The sequence below is a fragment of the Pleurodeles waltl genome, chromosome 8, assembly GCF_031143425.1.
Source record: "Pleurodeles waltl isolate 20211129_DDA chromosome 8, aPleWal1.hap1.20221129, whole genome shotgun sequence".
Lineage (NCBI taxonomy): Eukaryota > Metazoa > Chordata > Amphibia > Caudata > Salamandridae > Pleurodeles > Pleurodeles waltl.
Genome location: NC_090447.1, coordinates 852,922,760 through 852,947,388, shown reverse-complemented (window position 1 = coordinate 852,947,388; position 24,629 = coordinate 852,922,760). Strand labels below are relative to the sequence as shown.

The following is a 24,629-nucleotide window of genomic DNA, read 5'->3' as shown; positions in this document are numbered from 1 at the left end:
ATGCTTACATTTGACAAAGCAACATTAATTAATAATTAAAATGTATTAATAAACGTAAAGATTTATTCATTTATGAACACTAATGCTGAATTAATAATAATCTTTCAATTATACGCATTATTAGGATCAAAACTGTATTAATTTGAACTCGTATGTCTTAAGTTAGCATGAGTCGCCAACTAGCTGTGTAACTCTCATTTAAAAGCATATTTTTCTGCTTCTTCTGTGTGCGGACTTGCAAATGACCATGACCCAGCTATTGTTCTTTCTGTACTAGTTCGAAACATGAAGGAATTTTCTCATTCGTATGCTAGTAGCTTCTAGCTCAAAATTATGTGATTAGAAACAAACATGGACACTTCCAAGGACAATGAGACGAGGGGAAGAGAACTTTTGACCTAAGACGTGTGCCAAGATGGTGAAGTAACCCCGGACGTACCACCTACGAAAATGCTGATTATGAAGACCAATTGGAAGACGAGTTAATATCGAGAAATGGAAAAATGCATTACTTAATGTATAATTTGATTGGTTGTCAATAGTGGGGTGTAGTTATTAACCAATAGAATTGTGGGGGAATGTATTACGAAAAGGGGATAAAAACTCATGACACGAGAGACGACAGGCATTAGGTAGGGAATGATATTGATTGCATCCAGAAACTCTGTCACTCTATTTGGTGATTTGAGACTTAGACAAAAATCATCCTAGCCCATAGACTGCCCTATTACACTCTCCTTATGAGGAGAGTGTCCCTTGCTTCTAATTTAGATAGATTGACGGTGAACTAACTGATGTCCTGAAGACGAAGACTGATCCTGTATGCTGACCTATCTCGAGGAGGGTAATTATTAATGCTAACGGAATCTATTTGCCTTTCTTTCTAGGTACCAACTGCTGTATGTTTAATTAGGTATCTTAGTTAGATGTTTTCCAAATTGATGTTCTAAATTGTTTTGCATGAAGCCCAACATGCTAATGCTAATTTGAGGTTAGATGAGGTATTCATTTGACGGACGGAACTGACGTGACTGACATGTAGCTATGCTGAACTGATATTCTATGGTTTATCATGCACTATGATCTATTCTTTGCTAACGTATCTATCCTATGATTCTGATCATCGCATTGTTGAAAGTTTATTGTAGTTGCCACTTTGTGATTATGCTCTTATGCTTCTTGGTTTTGAGATTAATACGTTTATTATTAGATTGTAATCAATAGGGAATAAATTCACAAAATCTTCCTTTTAAGGTGTGGTTATTTGAGTCTGAGAACTAATAAATGCACCGAAGGTTCATTAATGGTTATTGTGAAATATATTTTGATTCTTGGTAATCTCGTCTTACGGAGACTCACCACTGGGTCCAAAGGTTCATCGACCTAAAACGAGTCCTGATGTGTATAAATTGACATAGACGGACGCGTTAGCAGGGTCAATTAAGCCCTCTTGCTTGGAGTCTACTTTTGAAGACATTTTTGGTGGGAAAGCCAGTAATGTCACTTCCTGTCCAGATGGTTGATGGGAAATTTAGTGATGTCACTTCCTGTGCAGGTGGATGATTGGGGATCCAGTGATGTTACTTCCTTTGCTAATGGGTGGTGGGAAATGAAGTCCTCTTGCTTGGCTTCTTCTTTTAAAGATGTTTTAGCAGGAACCCAGTAACGTCACTTCTTGTCCAGATGGATGATGCAGAATCCTGGGTCTGATGGGAGATCCGGGGATGTCACTTCCTGTGCTGATGGGTGGTGGGGCATCAAATCATGGTACCTGTGCTTTCTTTAATTCCTGCAGAATTATCCATTTATCCACCTGTTAACTTTCTTTCTAAACTTACAAGCCATGGTCACTAGATACAGTTGGAAGCGGCAAGTTCACAAGGGTCTCATTTTCCAAATACACTACAACAACATTTGATGGGGAGTTAGGTGCTCCTGACTTGCACCTTTATTACTGGCCAGGACAGCTAATCCCTATAGGAAACTGATTGTTTTGGGACAGAGATGGCCCATCAATGCTCACCGATTTGACTGAGTACTATAGCACTCTGCATTTATCCCTCACCACTCTCTCCTCAGAATAACTTGGCTCCCCCTGCTATGTTGGTGTGAGCACTGAGACACATCAAATGTCTGCGCGTTCCACTCTGCTGTGGTGTGGGACACAGCTACATCATGTTGCGAAGCTGAGAGGATTCAAACCCTTGGACTTCTTTTGGATATCTCACCGGGGTGATGTGTGGGAAGATGGTCATATAATATTTGAATAAATGGCAAAAGACTATGAGCTGCACAGGCCCCAGTTTTAGATATCTCGAATTCCGCCATTCAGTCTCAGTACACAGTGAAGAACTGAAAGCTATTCCTGAGTTTAACCCCTTAGGGCCTGAATTAGTGATGGAGCCTCTGGAACACCAGGGTATTTACAGGTTGTACAGGTCCCCGATTCCTAATTCTCCAGAGCTCTTGGGAAACACAAGGGCAGCCTGGGTAAGAGTCCTGGACAAGTTAAATGACGAGGAATGGCAAGGGGTACGGTTATCGGAATGTGGCATGGCCTTTCCCTTGCACCTTAGAGCAATCCAGTTTACCTACACAGGACATATCACTGTCCCGATACGACATGGAAGATAAGCAGAGTCAGCGCCACAGCGTGTGTGCCATGTGCAACCCCCCAGCTACATTTTACCATGTGGTTTGAGGCAGTTTAAATATTCAAACCTATTGACGACTAATACATGACGTTTTGGCTAGTATTCCTCATCAGAGGATTGCTTTTCTGAGCATGCTGGGGGTCGGTCCTCTTCCAGGGTGCAAAAGAATCTCGTAGGCTTTGGGCTTTTGATTGCTAAAAGTGATATTGCACATCACAGGCCCTAGGGAGAACCTCTTCGAAATGATAAATGGCAGAGCGGAATGGATGACTGCACTGCCACAGAAAAGGCAGTGTATAAATGGTGAAATTGTAAGAAAAACCATAGGAGAATCTGAGGATCCATAGACTTCTCGTCATGGTTTGATGACGGACTACATGCAGCACATTGTGTCTGCTGTATACTCAATCTGTACGTGAATACGATTAAAGATTGCTGTAACTGCTCAGTAGGTCCTTTTGTCTCGGTTTCATTTGGCTTCTGTTTTTGTAATGTACTTCTAGCAAAACTAATAAAAAGTGATATAAAAAATAACGAAACTTTGTGAACCACCTATTGAAATGAAATTGCATAGAAATATTACCTCAGAGAATCAGTCAGTCAAATGATATTTATTGGGTTAACTAAAACCATAAAAGGTTAATACATACAAATAAAAACATTTAATAGTTTTCTAAGGTAAAACTCAATAACCACTACATAAAAAACACTAATTTATTAAAGCGTTTTTGTGTATAAGGAAACTAGATGCAGCAAACCGCACTGTCTCAGACAACATTATTAGTTATAAGGCAGGTTTATATTTTATAAAGTACAAAGATCTAAGACGAACCAAGTAATGCTTTCTGATTGAAACAAAATACTTGAAAAAAAACGAAAGTGAACTGTAGTCTGGGAATCTGAAGGTGATGATTCAGCACTTGGTTTTATTCTACACTCAATATCCAAAATAAAGTCCAATGTTTCCAGTGTTGCTCATGTAATGCACGATAGGTGATTACATGCATCCTTTCAAGGCAGTGGAGGCTGGTGACTTTTTAAAGTGATGGGGCGTAAAAGTCTGGGTACTACTTTTATGTAGCGAGCGAAGCAAGCAAGCTCAAAGGATGAACGTGGGGTCCAGGGTGGGTCCTCCTTCCAAGAAAAAAATAATTTAAAAAAGATTGACAAATGGTGCATTTGCAAGGAAATAAATTTAGTGAGAAAGCAAGGTTTATAAAGCCGTAGCAATGTAAAAGTCTTGAAATATTAAACACATTAAAACCTGCCCCATATCTTCCTGCATTAATATGTCCACCATTTACTTTAATGTGCAAATAGTACACTGTAACAACTTCAGGCCCTTTAAAGTGTGTACTTACCTCCAGTGTCTTGCACTGCATGCTTTATTTGGAAGAAAATGCTCTAACCAGGCATCAGGAAGCACCCACAGCTGCTGCTGCAATCAGTCATACAGAAATATGTGCAGAAATATGTGCAGACAGGTCTTTAAGTGGGATGGAAAAAGTTGGGGGTCTATGCAAAGGATCATGCAAAAATACAAATCTGTGATTCCCATAGTGTGCCACCTGGCCTGTATTTTGGTTTCTCTCTGAGATTTTATTGCATCTAGAAATATAACACAACAACTGACATTCACCTAAAACCTATCAGTACTGTTGGCTTTGTCAGTGGTTGTTAGCGCTTTAAGATAAATGAGTAACAACAGTGATTAGTTATAAATATTTAACATTGGAAATGTATCAATTCTAAATTCGGATTGAGAATGAAATAATATTGAGGCCTGTGGAAGGAGTAGGGCCTTCAATTAAGTGTCCTTCAGGTTAGATATGTTTGCCCTTTTTCTCTTCACATCTCATCCATCTGCACATTTTCATCTTCCTCTCTCCTCCTCAGCACCCTCTTTTCACTCTTGCCTGAATGCACTTCCTTGCATCTCCCTCCTTTTACCACCCAAGCATATGCTGGACTCATTCACATCTAACAACTTTATTTCCTTTTGCGTTTGCCTTCTAAATAGTTTGACCTCTGTACACCCCTTCCAACACACTTACATTGACTTTCAATTCTAACTGGAATACATGACCATTGTTCTGTGTGCACCAGTGCTCTCAATGCCCCTCATAAACCCCTGGCTAGAGTCAAAGTATGCACTATGCAAGAGTAATAACATGCATGAAGAAAATACAGATTCAGAGCATGATGAAACAGCTAATTCTCCTGGCGAATGCAACAATAAGTAAAACATGTAAAATAAGGGTGAAACTAAATCGCTTTTTAGCATTCATTATTTGCATATCAATCCATGTTTTTGGCACTAAATCACACATGCTTTCATCCACTCCTACTGCGTGATGAGTGGGGAAAGGGTGGAATCTATGCCTGTGAATGACAGACGGCTGCCCTCAAGCAGGGATAAAGACTCTGACGCCCAAAACTATGACGCTAAAAGCGTCACTGGCCCATACTGGATCCTGCCATAGACCACAACTGAAATGAAGGGCTTTAGAGCAGTCAGTCCCGCGTCGTGTGTCACAGTAGAAACTAAGCAACATTCCAACACCACATTAGCATAATTTATTTACGCTAATGTGGCGTTAGAAGGCCAAAAACGCTGTCTCATATTTACAAAGTGGCGCAGTGCATGCAATGTGCCACTTTGTAACCCTTTCCGCTACATTATACCAGCAACAGGCATAATGCATGCAAAGGGGGCGTTCCCTTTGTTCAGAGCGTTAAAAGGAGGCTTCCATTGGTTACAATTGGCATCTGGGTGCTTTCCAGGATTAGGGTCAAATTGTTTTACACTAATCCTGGAAAGTGCCGGACTAGCATCAAAAATTCAGATGCTAGTCTCCTAACTACCACAATGGTATGCCGTACTTTAAATATGGCACACACATGGTGGTGTAAGGATGCGCTAAGGGCCGCAAGAAGAGTGGTGCTGCACTGTGTGCAGTGTCACTTTTCTTAAATGTGCCCCTGTTAGAAATGGAGTCTCTAGTTGGCAGAGGTATACACCCTTGTCCAAGTAGGGACCACAATGCTAGTCAGGGTAGGTCACACGCAATCCAAATTATCCTGTGCCCATCCTCTGGTAGCAAGGCACAGGCTTAACTTAGAAGGCAATGTGTTAAGTATTTGTGCAATACATTAAACAGTAATACAGTAGAAAACACCACAAAAATACACAACACAGGTTTAGAAAAATAGTTAATATTTATCTGAATAAATTACTGTTGAAACGATGATAATCCAAAGTACATAAGTCAAGTTATGAAGTTTTAAAGATTAAATCCAACTAAAGCAACTTAAAAACACAATAGCTCCAAATGGGGCTATCAAGGCATCATTGATGGAGTCGCTCCCAACAATCCAACACCACCGGTGCCGGTCACAGAGTCACACGGACCCCCCGGTACAGCACCTTTTGAAAACGAAGAGCAAGGACATTGCAGACACAGGAAGAGAGGTGTCACTGGAGTCGGTGTGAGGTCAGTCCCTTAAGGGGTCCGAGAAGAGAGGCGTCAGTTCTGCGCTGCGAAGCAGTGGGAGGTGAGGCGTCGGCTCTGTCCGGATGCAGGGGGAGATGATGCGGCGTGGTCCGCAATGTGTCGATTCCTTGTGACCTGTCAGTGAGTCATGGCAATGTCGGACTGGAGTTGCAGGCCGCAGTCGTTGCATGCAGTGAGGTCCACAGAGCGTGAGCAGGCTGCGGCTAGCTGAAGTCGTTTCGAAGTCACTGAAGCCGCTGTACTAGCAAAAAGCTAGGAGTGGAGGTCTTTGCTGGCCATGAGACCCCGGAACAAGAGGCAAGCTCAATCCAAGCCCTTGAAGAGCACTTTTGGGGAAAGGCAGAGTCTTTCCTGCACAGTCGGATGCCAGCAGACAGCAGGGCAGAAGGCCTTCTCAGCAAAGCAGTCCAGAGAGTTCTTTGGGCAGCCAGGCAGGTCTTCTGACAGAGTTCAGATGCAGAAGTGTCTGGTTTGGTGGGGTCAGAGACCCAGTTTGTATACCCCAAAATGCCTTTGAAGTGGGGGAGACTTCAAAGAGTGGTTTTGAAGTGCTCTCGTTCCCCTTTAATTTCAGTCCTGTTTGCCAGGGTCCCAGTAGGGGATTTGGCAGTCCATTGTTTGAGGACAGGCCACTGGCCTTTGAAATGTAAGTGTCAGGCCCTCCATCTTTCCAGCCCAGGTAGACCCTTTCTATATGCAGATGAATGCAGGTGTGACTGAGTGTCCTGTGTTTGTGGTTGTCTAGGTGAAATGCACAAGGGAGCTGTCAACCAGCACAGACCAGACGTTGACTGGAGACAGGCTGTAAGGCACATATGGTTTTAAGTGCACAGAAATGCTCACTTTCTAAAAGTGGCATTTCTAAAATAGTAATATAAAATCCAACCTCACCAATTAGTAGGATTTTCCATTACCATTCTGGCCATACTAAATATGACCTGGTTACCCCTTTCAGATCAGAATCTACCACTCAAAAAGCATATGAGGGCAGACCTATTGCTGGTCTATGAAAAGGGGCAGGCCTGACAGTGGTGAAAACGACTTTAGGAGTTTTTCACTCCCAGGACATATAAAACACATATGTATGTGTCCTGCCTTTTACCTACATAGCACCATGCCCTATGGGTTACCTAGGGCCTACATTAGGGGTGACTTATATGTAGGAAAGGGGGAGTTTAAGGCTTGGCAAGTACTGTTTAATGCCAAGTCGAAGTGGCAGTGAAACTGCACCCACAGGCCTTGCAATGCCAGGCCTGATACATGGTTAAGGGGCTACTTATGCTGGTGGCACAATCAGCGCTGCAGGCCCACTAGTAGCATTTAATTTACAGGCCCTGGGGACATGTAGTGCACTTTACTAGGGACTTATAAGTAAATCAAATATGCCAATTGGGGATGAACTAATGTTACCGTGTTTAAGGGAGAGAGCATATGCACTTTAGCACTGGTTAACAGTGGTAAAGTGTGCAGAGTCCTAAAACCAGCAAAAACAGTGTCAGAAAAGTGGAGGGAGGTAGGCAAAAGGTTGGGGGATGACCACCCTAAGAATGTCAGGTCTAACAGTCCCTAAGTTGATTTACTGCTTGACTTCTATCTCCTGCTTCAAGGCAAGGCAGGCCAGGCAGCCTGGGACAGACAGCCCAGGCTTAAATGCATTGATTTGTTTAGAGTTACGATCGTTACAATCACATCTCTAAACAAATGGATATATTTATTATTTTTTGCTATAAATGTGTGAAAGGTTCAGAGGGGTACAGTCTCTCAGCCATAAAGGAGAACCGCCTGTTTCAATGCCTTTTACCTTGAAAAGTGTCTCTCTTTCCCTCACTCTCTCAAACCACCATCTCCCAGGTTTTTATAAATCCATGGCTATCAGCAAAATGAGAGACTTACAACTTCTAGCTGCATTGTTAGTTCACTCTACCACCTCCTGCTCCCAACTCTCTACAGCGCTGCGCTCTACAGACAAAATAATTGATAATGTACAGACATGGGGCAATTCCTTTCTGTCAAAGTGGCATCAGAGTTGTGGGAACAAAATAACACTGGAACAGCGAAACAGAGAAAAGTGCAATAGGTCAAACCTGCTCTACACAACATCATCCCCACATTAGCTATTAAACATGAAGGAGTCAACAATCCTGGAAACTGAACTGCATAAGACTCAACAACAAGATTGTATTGCAGAACATGCTTTATTATGCAAAATATAGGTGCCATAGCATGTATGTCTGTCTAGGAATGGGCACTGTCCAGGCTCCTATAGGCATTAGCCCTGCCAGGTAAGAACTGCTGATGGCCTACCTGATGCTACCCACAACATTAAGAAGAGAACAGGGCCTGCCAGCACTCTTTATTTTGTTCCAATCGTGTTTATTGTAATATTTTCAGTATAGTAAAAAATACCAAGTTGAATAATCTTGAGACCAGAAGATACCCATACATGGATATTAGCATGGTGAATATCACAACATCCATATATAAGCATCATATAACATATCCAAATGTCAGCAAGGTTGACCTGCATGTTATCCCCATATACATAGAGGGCTGAGTATAATAGCCAATAATAACAATTATGATTGAGAAGATAGAGTGAATATTACATGGATGAAGGTGCATCATCTAGTTAAACAGGGGATAATAACCTTAGGGAAGGTAAGGGGAGGAGTGGAGACAAACGGGGGGAGGGGGAGTTGGTATAAAGGAGTAGCTAGTAAGAATGATCTATAATGGGGTTGTATAGATGTAAAGAGAAATACATTACATAGAGTTTACTTTTTTTCCATAAAGTGTTCTAATGTTTTGCCAAATCTTGTTCGGAGACATTTGGGAGCACAAGGGCAATTCGTTTAGCTTATTAGCTCCTCTTAGGTATGATACCCAAGCCCACCATTTGTGAGGGGAGACATGTTTAAAAGATTTCCAGTCAACTAAAATAACCTTAATCGCTATGGTTAGAAGGAGATCCAAGTCAAGTCGTTCCAATCTAGGCTGAGCCTGCTTGAAAGACTCCAAGGGCCCAAAATGATTAGGGGACAATTTAGGGGAATTGGAGTCCCAAACATGTCATTAATTTTGTTTGAGATATATGACCAATAGGATGCAAGTTGGGGGCATTGGATAAACATGTGTTCATGGGACCCAGGGGCAGAATCACAATTCCAACAATTGTCGTTCTCTCTGAAACCCAGCTTATGTATTCTAGTGGGATACAAAGTAGAAAATGCAAGGTGAAGAATTTAAATTGAATCAGTGAAGGGGCAACTTTATTTTTTAAGGCATGATTGCCTATATTAGACCAATTTTCTTCTGGAATCTGTATTCCATCTAACCCTTCTAGGCGTTTAGACCATTTAGAGGTGATAGATGATCTGCCTTGTGAGGAAGAAGCCATAAGAGCTTTATAAACCTTAGAGCATATGTGACCTGAGTAGTGCCACAGTTTTAGTTATTGGTAAATTGGTGCATTTGTTATGTTTGTAGTCCAGTCAAGCTTTAATATTTACAAAACTATAAAAGTCAATTGGGGAGAGATTATACTTCGCAACAATGAAAGCAAAGGACAAGGGATCTCCGTTATCATCATATTGGTCGCGGATAACATGGATGTTTTTTTAGGTCCATGAGTGCTGTAATTCAACTGTACTGTCTAGTTTTATTCTGAGGTTGTGCCAAAAAGAGGCCATAAAAGATCGATGTAATGGAGTTTGTGATTGTTTGTCTAATGATTTAATTGTGGAAGCAGTGTCAGCAAATAGTCCATGCGAGAGAGGAGGACTAAACTTTTTCATGGAAAGATAGGCGACTGGTGAAAAGGGTGAGCAGATAGACTTTTCAATACCAAGCCATCTCTGGAGGCAGGTAAATCGTCAAGTAGCCAAATAGCACCTTGTGATGCTAGAAAAGCTGTTTGATATAGATTCCAATTTGGCAATCTGCAGCCCCTTAGAGAGTTTCCATTCTTAGGGTCTTAAAGGAGATTCTAGCCCTCTTTCAATTGCACAAAAATGCAGATGTGAGTTTATCAATCTTGTGAAAAAAGGAGTGGGAAAGATGCATTTGTAACATGGATGTAGTGAAGTGAAATTAATAATTGGTTTGATCATCATGTTCAGCGTCTGAAGTCTACCCCACCAGGATATATTTTGGGTGACCAGGTGTCTAGAAGTTTTTTTAACCTTACTGATGGTTTTCTCTCTATTTATTTGAAGTGTGCCTAGCGTATCTCTCTAACAAACCAGATGCCTAGGTATTTAAGTTGTTTAGGTTGCCATTTTAGGCCTGATATACCCAGGTGAGTGGCAAAATAATAATGAGCTGAGGGGGAAGACCTCAGTCTTATCTCAATTTAGCGAGGAGCCAGAGACTTTAAAGAATTTTGATATTATAAGATTAATGCCAGAATTCCATTCTCTATATCTTCCGTGTGAATAAGTATATCTTCAGCACATGCTGAGGTTTTGTAGGTGTCATTATCGAATTTAAATCCCGCAATCTGTGGAGCAGATTCAATTATCAGTACTAGGGGATCTATTTCTAGGAGGAACAATAGTGGGGATAGTGGGTATCCCTGTTATGTGCCCTGGAATAGATCACAACAGGCCAATAGTTTGTGGTTGATCCAAATGTTTGCTTTAGGGTTTGCGTATAGAGCCATAGTCGTGGCAATAAAAGATTCACTTAAGTCATGAACTTCAAGAGTGGCCTGTAAGAATAGCTAGTAGACCTTGTTGAACTTTTTCTCAGCGTCAAGTGCTATGGCAGCAGGAGGTAGAGTTGCAGAGAAGTTGTTAGAAGTCTGTTTAAATTTGAGAGTGGAGGCCAGAGTTTTCCCAGCTTTGCTTAAAAATAATAGACATTTAGATTTTTGTGCATGGACCCAGAGATAAGCCATTTTACTAATAATAGGGTTATATTTATATTTCAGGTGTTTAATCTCAGTTAATATCACATTACTTCTTGTTTGTCTGAATGTGGATTCCTAAGCCTTAAATTCTGAAGCCAGTTGTTGAAGTGATTTTTTGATCTGGAAGTTTTTGTTGGACATGCATTTGATTATTTGTCCCCTCATTGTGTATTTAAATGCATCCCATAGGGTTACCGGAGAAGACACCGATTGGCTATTTTCACTAAAATATAAATCAATCTCTTTGTTTAGGCTCTCTACATCTGTGGGGTTTTCAAGAATTTCTTAATTCGTGTGCCAGATCCTGTTATTCCATTTGGTAGGGATTAGAGTAATAGTCATGGAAACTGCACCATGGTTAGGTACTAGAATTGGGTGAATTTTGGATGACGTGGTGTGCTGGAGAAGAGACTCTGAAACTAAGAGGTGATCAATACGTGTAAAGCTGGAGTGGTGTGGAGAGAAAAATGTAAAATCGTTACTGGTTGGATTATGGATCCTCCATACATCTTTGAGTGTATGTAACTGGCAGAGTTTTATCATATATTTATGGGATTTGGGTATTCTCAACTGTATGGCAGAGTAGAGGTCGAGGATAGTGTCCATTGGGAGGTTAAAATCTCCGCCAACAATCAGGTTAGAATTAGAAGGGAGATCAGTTAATTTCTTGTCCAGTCTGGCCCAGAATTCATAGTCATCATTGTGTGGTGCACAAATGTTCAGTATGTATATATCTTGGGTGCCTTTGGATACCATAGTAAGAAGCCAACTTCCTTTATAATTGTGTTCCGATGAGATAATTGACAAACCAGAACTCTTGGGGATAAGTGTTAGTGCCCCATTTTTTTTCCTGAGGCTTCATAGCATAATGCTTGGGTCACCCACCCTGTCCTCATAATAAGGGCTTTCCTGTAACCAATCTTAGTTTCCTGTATGAGAATAATATCACATGCTGGGTCTTTACAGTACTCTAAGACTTTTGTTCTTTTCACTGGATGATTCAACCCTTTAGTGTTCAGCGAAATTTCATTAATGGACAACATAGGGAAAAAAGTTGTTGATGGTCAACTACAATAGACTAGAGTGTGGGTAAAAAGGGAGAACCATAAATATGTAATACCAACAAGGGGGCAGGGGAACGATAACTAGGGAAAAGGGATTTAGGGGACATCCACAAGTAAGCAAGCAATTAGTACTTGGTGTTAGGATGTTGGAATGGTGTCCCTTCCCACCAGGGGGAGCGTGATAAGGCAAATATCAGAAGGAGGGAGCACTAGCACCGTGTAGGGGCACAGCCGGGCCAATCACTGGAGCCCATGGCAATGACTGAACAACCGTAAATTGAAGACCCCATAGACAGAGGGTGGATTGAGATCAAATACAATTTCTGCCGGTTTGTGGGTGATTATATAAAGTAGAATGAAAAGGTAACAACAATTCAACAAGTGGACAGTGGCCTAGGCATAGGTGTCTAGAACCTTAGAAGCAACATCCAAGAGAAACAAGTTCAAACACATTAACTGTGACATTCCTCTCAAAGTCAGATATACATTATGAACCTTAATGTTTTACAACTAAGGGCCAGATGTAGCAAAGCTTTAGCGACTCGCAAACGGTGAAAAACGCCGTTTGCGAGTCGCTAAAGCCCATCTGGTATGTAGAAATGCATTTTGTGAGTTGGAACCGACTCGCAAAATGCATTTCCGAGTCGCAAATAGGAAGGGGTGTTCCCTTCCTATTTGCGAGTCGCTATGGTATGCAATTCCATTTGCGACCGCGAAAGCGGTCGCAAATGGACTCGCAGTTACCATCCACTTGAAGTGGATGGTAACCCAGTCGCAAACGGGAAGGGGTCCCCATGGGACCCCTTCCCCTTTGTGACTGGACCAAAAAATAATTTTTCAGAGCAGGCAGTGGTCCAATGGACCACTACCTGCCCTGAAAAATACCGAAAAAAAAGGTTTCGGTTTATTTTTCAAAGTGCAGCTCGTTTTCCTTTAAGGAAAACGGGTTGCACTTTGAAAAAAAAAACTGCTTTATTTAAAAGCAGTCACGGACATGGAGGTCTGCTGTTCCCAGCAGGCCTCCATCCCCGTGAGTGCCCTGAATCGCTATGGGGTCGCAAATTGCGACCCACCTCATTAATATTAATGAGCGACTCGCAGAAGGTGTCTGAGACACCTTTCTGCATCCCAAATTGCGACTTGCAATTTGCGAGTCGCTGGGACTCGCAAATTGCAAGTCGCAATTTGGGAAGTTGCTACATTTGGCCCTAAGTGTGGTTGTGGTGTAAGATCTAAAAAGAAAAGAAAAAACAGGCTTTGAGTTGTAGTGCCAAGGTATTAGCCCTGCATAGATGAGATAGAAGGAGGGCATCCTTGGACAGGACTAACATGATATAATAGGGTAGTGAGTGTCCGTGAGGAATATCAACAATGTATAGCAACATCAAAAAAGAGAATGTTATGACAATAATTGTGTGTTGCAATGGGCTAAGGAGAATGCTCAAGGTGGAGTGAAATTTAATGCTAAGGAATTGGAGGGCTCAGCTTCCATCTGCGTTTCAGATTTATTGTCCAGGAATCTCAATAGCTCTGCAGGATCTGAGAAGATTTTCGTTTGGGCTTTGTGTGAAATACGGAATTTGCAAAGACCATTAAAGGCGAAGAAGATATCGATTGATGTTAGTCTTTTCCTTAAGGCCAAGAAGTCTTTCCTACAAATCACCGTTTCTTTTGTGTAGTCTTGTGAAATGGATATTTTCTGAGATTGCCACAATACCACCTTAATTTTCCTCATCTGGGCCAGGATTAGTTCAGTGTGTTGGTTTCTGAGGGGTTTAAAGATCATGGCTCTTGGGGAGGTTTAGTTCATCGGCTTGTAGGAGAGGCCCCTGTGAGCCCTTTCTATCTCGACATCCTTGTCAAAGTTTAGTTGAAGGGCAGTAGGGATCCATGAGATAAGAAAATTTGCTGCTGATTTGTAGTTTGATTCGATTCCTTCTGGTAGTCCAAAGATACAGATCTGTTTAGATCTTCCTGTTCCGTTATTTGTAATTTAAGAGTCGCAACCACCTTTTCTAGATCAGAAAACCTTTGGGAATGTTCTTTGATACAGTCTTCAGCTCTGCTTATCCTGGCTTCTGCAACTGTAACTCTTATATTCAGCTCTTTGAGGTCGCTACAAATTGCTGCTACTTCAACTTGGAGAAGATCAGTATTAGTCTTGGTGCTTTGGGCTATGTCATCCACAGTGTTCAGTTTGCGTAAAATCGCAATGAGTGTTGAGGAGGAATCCAGTTTTTCCTTGCTCGGAGTTTCTAACGTTGGTGGCGAGTGTTTTTGTTAGTTTGAGTGCAGTTTTGGATTCTCTATCTTTGGAGGAAGAGTCCTCTGAATCTGCCATGTTGCGATCTGTGATATTGATGGAGCCAAGGGAAACGTGGCTTGGGGACCACCCTTTCAAGGATTCACACCTTATAGATCTTATTGCGAGGTCAGGACAGGTCCAGCCATATATAAGGATGGATTGATGATTAGCCTGTAGCCAGAGTGAACAGTGCCCTTAATATGAGCTTGGACATCTGATAGTAGTAACTGTGCAGATAGATATCTCAGCATACGATATGGGCCTCAGATCAAGCCCAACTATGTTGTTTTCAGCAGGAGGCTGGGTAATCCAAAGAATATAAAACTTAGTTGCGGTGGAGCAGCCTGTGTCTTTATCGGGGTTTTGAAATACATTCAATGGCCCTGTATTACTCCCAAACTAGAAGATTATTGTTAAACAGTCATACCTCATAACACAGCTTGACCTGGTTAGGATCCGCTAAGGGCTTGCCAGCCCTGTACCTTATTCTGACGAATCCACTAAAGGCTTGCCAGCCCTGTACCTTATTTCACTGAAGTTGCGTGTAATAGTTGTGTGCGGTAGAATGTGCGATGGAAACTCTCAATATCTCTGAAGAACTTCGCACATCGCGGCCGGAGTTGTGAACAGTGCCCTTAATATGAGTTTTGGCGTCTGATAATAGTAACTGTGCAGATAAATATCACAGCGTATGATATGGGCCTCAGAGCGAGCCCAACAGCAGGAGGCTGGGTAATCCAACGGATATAAAGATTAGATGCGGGGGAGCAGCCCGTGTCTTTAATGGGGTTTTGAAATACATTCCACTGCCCTGTATCACTTCCAAATTTGCAGATTATTGTGAAACAGTCATACCTCATAACACAGCATGACCCGGAGAAAATTCACTAAGGGCTTGCCAGCCCTGTATCTTATTCCACTGAAGTTGCATGCAATAGTTGTGTAGGATGAAAACTCTCAATGTCTCACATCGCGGCCTGTGTTGTGGGTCCGCCATCTTGCGGGCATATTGAAGCACCAGCACAGCGTGGAGGAAGAAAGAAGCGATCTCAAGCGATCGTGCAGATACTGGAGTGGCTCAGAACGGCTCCTTGCCTCTTACTGGGGTGAGAGCGTTCATTTTCTGCAGTCAAAGACCATTCACGGCATCCGATAGCTGCTGGGATCTGTGGCGGGCTCTCCAGAGCTCAAAAGGGAGCCGCCATCTTGCCGCGCGCCAAACCACACCCCCGGCCTGCCAGCACTCTTGATTCCCAAAATGGGACAGTGAGGAGCAACATCTTTGGACCACTGTTTTGTGACCGATTTTCATACTTCCAGGCCAGACCATGAAGGAACATATTCACAATAACCATCACACAAACTCAGTGAAGGTAGCATAAAAAAATTGAAAATTGTCACATGTACGCCACATTTCAGAGATAAACAAAACGCAGAAAGCGCATCACCCATCTCTGCATACTAGAACCGATAAGCAGTAAGTCATTAGTTGCGCCCCCTAACAGTGATTTCCATGAAGATAACCCGCAACCAGAACATAGCACTAAGGGGAATGACGAACACAAGGAGAATGTGATTGAGAAAAAACAACTACCTACGATACATAAAACAGGAGTAAGTAAGTTTTATTTCAGTTAATAAAAACCATAAAACACTCGTCAAACAACAAGAGCAAAAATACACACTAGTCTAAAAGTAAAATAGGCTTAGGATCATTCAAACAGTTACACCAAGAGCACAAACACACAATCACAAGCTAAAACGGAGAGTCACAATACTTAATCCACCATAGGTAAACCGTTTCTTTTGGGCCAATCCCTCATCAAGCTTTTAACTTTCAAACATTGCCAAAAGGTCATTATATAAAAAAAATGTGGCATCAAAAAAAGTCCCAAAAACCAATTAGATCCTCCAGTAAAAGTGGCCACGAATCTGTCGCTGTCAGCGTTCTTGGAAAAAAATCCTAATAGCATTTCATACCAATTAAAGGATGCATCTCCTATAGCAAAAACAATTTTTAAACAACAAAAAATACATCCACAGTCTCTTTGCATTAAAAGAACATAAATTGTCACACACACCTGTTCTAGTTTCATGTTTTGAACAAAATGTAAGTTAATAATATAATGCATTTACCAAAAATTACCTCTAGAAATGTACACAATCCTAGAACAGAATAGGGTTTCCAAAAGCAGCGTATAATTGCCCTCGATAAAAATGGCTTCCTTGCTTCCGTTTGAGCAATTTGCACTTCCTTTTCCCAGTACCTGCAAGACAAAACAAGACCAGACTGAAGGTTCACACTGTATGAATAAGCACCACAAAAACAGCCACCTGACATTGGAAAGAATATTAACAAAAAATAGCGATTAGTTTTAATTGCATATCACGTAACGAAAAGCTTGCTCTCGCCACACGCAAACTGTTTTTCTCAGCAACTCTAGTTATGATTAAGCTGCACTTCAGCAGGGTTTGGCAAACATGCAGGCTCTTTGGCTGGCAATTAAAGCTTTTGGTTTAGTCGTGTGGCAGATCCCTAGAGGGTAGCTAAGCTGAAAAGCAGCTAAAACACATTTCCCACTTTTAAACCCACGAACATTTTTGCTACTCTTTGAAACAAAACCTGAAGAATGGAATTACAACAAACGACATAAAGATGGAACTTTACTCGGAAAAGGTGTTTTTTGTGATTTGGTGAAAATGTGTTTGTTACTTTTTTATTTATTTGTGTTACAAAAATGAGTTAGGCGGATTTTGAAAGCTTAATGATTACCCTGGATATTAGTTGACTTTGAAGGAATGAAGTTTGAAAAATAAAGAAATATAATAGCGTAAGGGAGCATTTTTTCATATTGTTTATTACGACCTTATCTTCATTATAGAGACCTGGATCAACCCCTCCTCCACTACCGGCGTCGTCACTACGACACCCAACAGCTACAAGATGATACACCAGGACCGCCCCAACAATCACAGAGGAGACATCGCCATCATCCAAAAAGAAACCACCTGCTGCACCACCACTCCCATCAAGGAAGACCTCATCTTCCAACTCAGCAAAATGACCTTCAGAGGCACCCTTGCCTACAGACCCCCAGGACCACGCCTGTTTCTGCAAGGCAATACCCTAATTCATCACCCAACTCGCCATTTACTCTAAGCAGTACATCTTACTCAGCGACCTCAACTTCCACCTCGATGACCCAACAAAGGTACATACTCCTCCAACCTTCTAGAAAGCATGGGCAACATCAGGCTCACACAACTAGTCACCAACCCCACACACAGCGCTGGACACACCCTTGACCCGATCTTCACAGCCAGGGACAGTGTCAAATACAGTCGTCACCGAACTCACCTGGACCAACCGTGCCATGGTCCACTTCACCATTACAGGGCCTCTATGCACCTCCCACAGCCCCCAGCTCCTCTTACTGCAACTGGAAAAGTAACGGAGACCCAATAGACAGACTCCCTCAACACCACCCAGCCGAACTCTGCATCCAACCTTGAACAAGCCGTTCAGAAGTTCACCGCATGGATTACCAACTGCGCAGACAAAGTCACCCTCATGAAGCCAGTCGGGCAAGCAGATTCACCAAACAAGCCACTTGGTATACACCAAAACTGAGGACTGTAAAGCGCAACTGCAAAAGATGTCGCACCAGCAAAGATCCCACCTTCAAATCAGCCCTCAACATAAACCGCCATCACCTAAAAGACACGAAGAAGAGAGCAAGGAAATCAGCAGCAAACCCACTGCCACACTCAACACTTCAATCACCAGGGCCACCTTCCCCGACAGATGAAAACACACAGAAGTCAGACCCCTCCTCAAGAAACCCTCAGCCGACCCCACCAATCTCAAAAACTACCACCCCATCTCTCTGCTCCCCTACGCCACCAAAGTCCTTGAGAAGGCCATCAATTGTCAACTCACTGAACACATAGAGAGAAACAATCTGCTGGACACCTCCCAATTCGACTTCCATGCAAACCACAGAACTGAGACCACCCTGATTGCTGCCACCAACGAGATCAGAACCTTCCTGGACCAGAGGGAGACAGCTACTCTGATCCTCCTCAACCTCTCAGCTGCATTTGACACTACATCCCACCATACACTCATCAAGAGACTATACCATATCGGGATCCAAGGAGGTGCCCTCAGGTGGACTGCATCATTCCTCACAGGACAAACCCAAATAATCTACCTACCACCCTCCACTTCAGAAACCAAGAGCACCATCTGCGGCGTCCCTCAAGGGTCATCACTCAGCCCCACTCTGTTCAACACTTACATAATGCCCCGAGCCAAAATAGTCAGTACCCACAGCATTAACATCATTTCCTATGCAGACGATACTCAGTTTATCCTCTCACTCTCAGAAGACTCTGCCACCATGAGATCCAACTTCCACAACTTCATGGCGAATGTTGTCGACTGGATGAAGACCAACTGCCTGAAGCTCAACACAGTCTGAACACCACCTGTCCATAAAACAACGCCTGGTGGCCTTCTGAACTCAGACCCACACTAACAGACTGCTCCCGCAACCGTGGCATTATCCTAGACAGCAAACCCAACATGAAATGCCAGATCAAGGCAGTCTCCACCGTCTGCCTCCACACCCTCTGCCTGCTCTGAAAGATCTCAAATGGGTCCCCATCATCATCAGAAAAACTGTCACTCAGGTTCTATTTACCAGCCACCTGGACTACGGCAACATGCTCTATGCAGGAATCACCAAACAACTCCTAAAGAGACTCCAGACTATTCAGAACACAGTCACTAGACTTATCCTTGACCTTCCCAAACAGACCTCAGGGACCTCCACTGGTTCCCCATTCATAAAAGATGGAACTTCACGATGCTTACACATGCCTACAAGGCCATCCACGTCATAGGACCAGCATACATGAACCACCAGCAGAACTTCCACCAACCCTCCAGACACCTGTGCTTCACTTCCCTCGCCTTCACACACACTCCCTGCATCTGCCGTAGCTACAGCGGAGGAGGTTCTTTCTCCTACCTCAATACCAAGTCCTGCAACAACCTCCCCCTTCCACCTCCGAACAGCACCTTCTCTACAGTAATTCAGAAAAAGACTCAAAACTTGGCTTTTCAACTGAGCACATCGGGAATGCAGCACCTGGATACCATCTCGGGTGATTAACTGCGCTTTATAAAGTTGATTGACTGATTGATTACGCGGGTCCAGAAGACTGAGTGGCTGCTTTTAATGCTATGCAGACTGGGTGCAGGGTCTGGCTAAAAGCCTTGTTCTATGCCCATTTCCCACTGCTCTTCTAGACAACCAAGAAAAGGAATTGCAGAACAATAAATTTCGGGTGTGTGAAGGAAAAGGGGAACATCCCCAACAACAAGAAGGAGGTGGTGGAATCACAGAAGGGCGGATCTGGCCCTTAAAATTTTTTTTTTTAAATTTAGATCATAGGATCCTTAAACTCAAATGGGGTCCTGCAGTGCCAATGGGTCATTCCAGCCCATAGATTTCAGAAATCATGGCCGCCTCCATCTTGACTTGGCAGAAAATTTTGAGAGTCGCAAATTTATAAACATATAAGAAGCCCACAGTGCTGAAATGAGAATATAATCAGGGAGAATGTGCCCAGAGCTTGATGAATACAGTGAAAGGCCAAGCATGGCTGCTTCACAGTGCACAACAGCTGTGTGCAGTGTGTGGCCAGAGACCATGCCTTTTGCCTATAGCCTGTTGTGCACAGCTGGGGGTCTTCTGATATGGGTACTGATGGTATGGGGGTGAGTATAAGGCATGGCTCGAGGTATTCTTTTGACAGGTAAGGGATGCAGAGGACTAAGACTATTTTGGCCATGCCCATCAGGCTCTTGCCACAGGGACTAGCCAACTAATGAGACCTGAAAATTATGTAACTACCTACATGCCCCATTGGGAAAGGCCTCTCGCAAAGTCTAGTGTACAAGTTCATTACCCACACGTCCTAGTAAAGGGGATTCATTCTGCAGCCATTCTCTTTAAAGTATGGGGCATGACCTTCAGAGAGCACTTCTTGGACTTGGATGCAACTCAATGGGCAATGCCATAAGGTACGGCTATCATCTTCTAGATGCTGTGCCTGCCTTTCATTAAGCCATGAAGCCATCGTCCCTTTCCCAGAGTCCACGAGGCTCATCTATAGGCTAAATTAATCTCTCTGTGGGTACATAGCCTGGCTTGTGGCTCAGTCCCAACATCCTTACGGTTTTTGGGGCACCCAGCAAGAAATATTTTGTGACCGCTGTCTGGAACAGTTTTTAATTTATTACCCAAGCTGTCATGATAACAAACAATACTGAATTATACAATAAAGTTTTGGAAACTGCAAAGCAGATGAAGCTGCCTAGTGCTCTCTAGTCAAAAAGTACCATAAGAAAGCATTTGTTTTTGTGTTTGGATCTATGTTTTTTTGCCTTGCAAAAATAATTCTTTACATGGAAATGTGTGTTTTGCCAGTCTGTTCCTCCCATTTATGGAAAGATAGTCAAGGGTAACTTCATGGATGTTTAGTCGGGTAGTAAATACTATTAATATACAACTTTTTCATGTAGTGCTTGCTTCAAATTGTAGCCTTAACTACTGTATATTTGCAATCAAAAGTAAAGCCCCAAGGACTTTCATCTTTTCATGAGGTAAAATCTGGTAATTTCCACCTTAAATCTATTCCTCTGCCTTGTCCCTCTTCTCCTGTTTCTATGTGTACACAACTCAGGCTAGACAGTGACGTCTGGCTCTGCTGAGGAATAATATTGAAAGTCAGTGGGAAATAGGAGAAGGAAAGAAAGGTACAAAGAGTGGTACTGTGAGTGAGGTGAAGAGGGAGAAAGATAGAAAGAAATGAGGTAGGGAGATTGAACATAGTGAGATACATAAGGTTAAGATAAAGGCTAGATAGAGAGAAATATACAGAAAGGGAGGGAAAGGAAGAGTAGGTAGGATGAAGGAACTGTAGTGCGAATAAGATTTGTGAAGTATACGGAGGTGTGAGACAGAGACAGCAGTGAGGCTGAGAGGTACATTAGAGACAGGTCGAGGCAAAAAGAGGGTATGACAGAGATGAGTTAGTGAGAGAAATACAGACATAGGCTACGTAGAGAAAGAGTGGTGACTGAAAGAGAGAGCAAGTAGCTACTCTTTAGTATATGACTGGAGAAGGGTGTTAGTTGCAATGTCATCTAGGAGTGCTGTCTTTGTGAAGTAGATGCTCTGGAACAAATCCTGGCTTACCAGCTACCACTGGTTTCAACTGGATACAGTTGCAGCAATTGGTTTTAGACACAGAGTACCCTGATACTGAGACAGTACAGCTACATGTAAATTGTGTTTCGGAAACAGTTAATTTCCTTTGCTATTTTTTTGCAACATGTAGAATTTCTCTTGTATTACCCTACAACATTTATAAATCAATCTGAAAAAACCTTCGGTACTTTAGGGATAAACCGCCTGCAAGGGTTCAAAATGCATAGTTAGTACAGTGTGTGTAAAGCGTGTAAATTATAGGTCACAGGACCGAATCTCAGTAGATTGACCTAACTCTTGAACATTTCAAATTTGAGAAAGTAAGTTTCCTTGATTTATATATTTATACTGTATCGACGTGACATTAACAAGGCAAAAATGTGCTAGCAAATGTTAAGTTAAAAACAAGTTGGAGTGAATTGAGATAGTGGGGTGGATTGGACTGGACTAGAGTCAGATGGAGTGGGTGGCTTGGAGTGGGGTGGATTGAAATGGGGTGAGGTGGATGGGATTGAGGTGGATTAGATTGGAATGGGAAGGGTTGTTTGAATTGGAGTGGTAGGGCTGGGGTGGACCGGATGGTGGTGGGGTGGATTAGATACTGGCGCAGAGTGGGTGGATTATACTGGACTGAAGTGGGGTGGACTGAATTGGAGTGGGGTGGGTGTCGACTGGAGTGGGGTGGGGCAGGGTGGGCTGGATGGATTGAAGTGGGGTGGGCAGAACAGAGATGGAGTGGGTTGGATTGGGTTGAGATAGAGTGGGTGGATAGTAACATATGGTAGATTGGAGTGAGTGGATTGGAGTTGGATGGGGTGGACTGAAATGTGGCGGTTTGGGGTGGATTGTGGTGAAGTGGTCTGCAGTGTGCTGGATTGGATTGGGGTGGGGTAGTGTGTGCTGGATTGGATTGAGGTAGATTGGATTGGCGTGGATTTCATTGAGTTGGGGAACAATGGAGTATGCTGTGGTGGACTGAATTGGAGTGGTGTTGACTGAATTGGGATGCGGTAGGGAGGACTACAGTGGGTTGGATTGGATTGGATTGGAGTGAGGTGGAGGGGATTGGAGTGGGGTAGGCAAGATGGAATGGCTTGGAGTATGGTGGACTGAACTAGGATGGGGTGGAGTGGATAGGGATAGAGGAGTGGATTGGAGTGGGGCGGAGTAGATCGAAATGGGGTGGGTGAATTGGGGTGGGGTGGGTAGGGAAGACTGGACGGGGAACTGGACTGGGGTGGGGTGAGTTGGATTGGGGTGGGTTGGATTACACTGAGGTCTACTGGATTGGATTGGTGTAGGGTGGACTGGATTGGTGTAGGGTGAATTGGACTGTGGTGTATCGGATTGGGGTGGGCGGAGATGAGTAGATTGGGGTGGACTGAATGGGGTGGAATGGATTGAGTAGGGTGGATTAGGGTGGGGTGGATGTATTGAGTGTAGTTTATTGGATTGGGGTGGATTGGATAGGGGTTGGGTGGTCTAGAGTGGAATGGAATGGATTGTGGTGGATTGGAGTGGGGTAGATTGGTGTAGGGGTGGGTTGAATGGAGAGGGGTGTACTGGATTGAGGTGGGGTAGAGTAAGGTGGTTTGGAGTGGAGTAGCGTGGATTAATGTGGATTGGAGTGGGGCGGATTAAAGTGCATTGTATTGGAGTGTGGTGGATTGTATTGGAGTGAGGTGGATTTGGTAACAGTGGACATGATTGGATTGGCGTGAGATCGGTTGGATTGCATTTGGGTGGGTTGGACTGGAGTGGGATGGGATGACTGGAGTGGAGTGGGATGGATTGAACCTGGTTAGGTTGGACTGGAGTGGGGTGGGGTGGATTGGAGTGGATTGGGGTGGAATGGATTTGATTGGTATGGGGTGGATTGGATTGGTGTGGGGTGGAATGGATTGTTGTGGGGTGGATTGTGGTGGATTGGAGTGGGGTGGCTGGGGATGGAGTGGGGTGGATTTGATTGGACTGGGGTGAGGTGTATTGGATTGGACTGGGTAGATTGGACTGGGCTGGATTGGGGTGGAATGGATTTGATTGGTATGGGGTGGATTGGATTGGTGTGGGGTGGAATGGATTGTTGTGGGGTGGATTGTGGTGGATTGGAGTGGGGTGGCTGGGGATGGAGTGGGGTGGATTTGATTGGGGTAGACTGTTTTGGATTGGAGTGGGTTGTTTGGGATTGGAGTGGGGCAAATTGGAGTGGGGCAAGTTGATTTTGATTGGATAGGGGCAAACCGGAGTGGGGCAAACTGGCCTGGGGCAGACTGAAATGGATTGGAGTGGGTCAGGTTATTTTGGATTGAAGTGGGGCAAACTGGAGTGTGGCCGATTGTTTTTGAATAAAGTGGGGCATACTGGAGTGGGGCATATTGTTTTGGAATAGAGTGGGGCAGACTGGAGTGGGGCATTTGTTTTGGATTGGAGTGGGGCGAATTAGAGTGGGACAGATTGTTCTGGATTGGAGTGAGCAAACTGGAGTGGGGTAGATTGTTTTTGATTGGAGTGGGGCAGATGGTATTGGGGTGGAATGGGGTGAATTGGGTTGGTGTGGGGTGGACTGGATTGGAGAGGGGTGGATTGGATAGGAGTGGTGTGGATTGGAGTGGCATGAATTGGGAAGAGTGGGTGGATTAGATTGGGTGAGGTGGATTGGACTGGGGTGTATTGTTTTTTATTGGAGTGGGGCAGAAGGAGTGGGATGGATTGGAGTGGGGCAGATTGTTTGGACTGGAGTGGGGCAAATTGCTTTGGAGTGGTGCAGATTGTTTTAGATTAGAGTGGGTGAACAGGAGTGGGGCAGATTACACTGGGGTGGTTTGGGCTACTGGAGTGGGATGGATTGGTGTGGGGTAAAGTGGTGTTGACTGGAATGCATTGTAGTGGGGCAGATTGA

The 24,629-nt window shown here is 43.4% G+C and overlaps 1 protein-coding gene across 1 annotated transcript in view; it reads right to left on the bottom strand.

The window, feature by feature from the left end:
* ABCC4 (ATP binding cassette subfamily C member 4 (PEL blood group)) overlaps nucleotides 1-24,629 on the bottom strand; it is a 1,378,868-nt gene that overhangs the window by 1,129,895 nt on the left and 224,344 nt on the right. Inside the window, exon 3 of the mRNA XM_069205134.1 lies at nucleotides 16,594-16,714. Coding sequence (XP_069061235.1) covers nucleotides 16,594-16,714 — 121 coding nt within the window. The remainder of the gene's footprint in view (nucleotides 1-16,593; nucleotides 16,715-24,629) is intronic.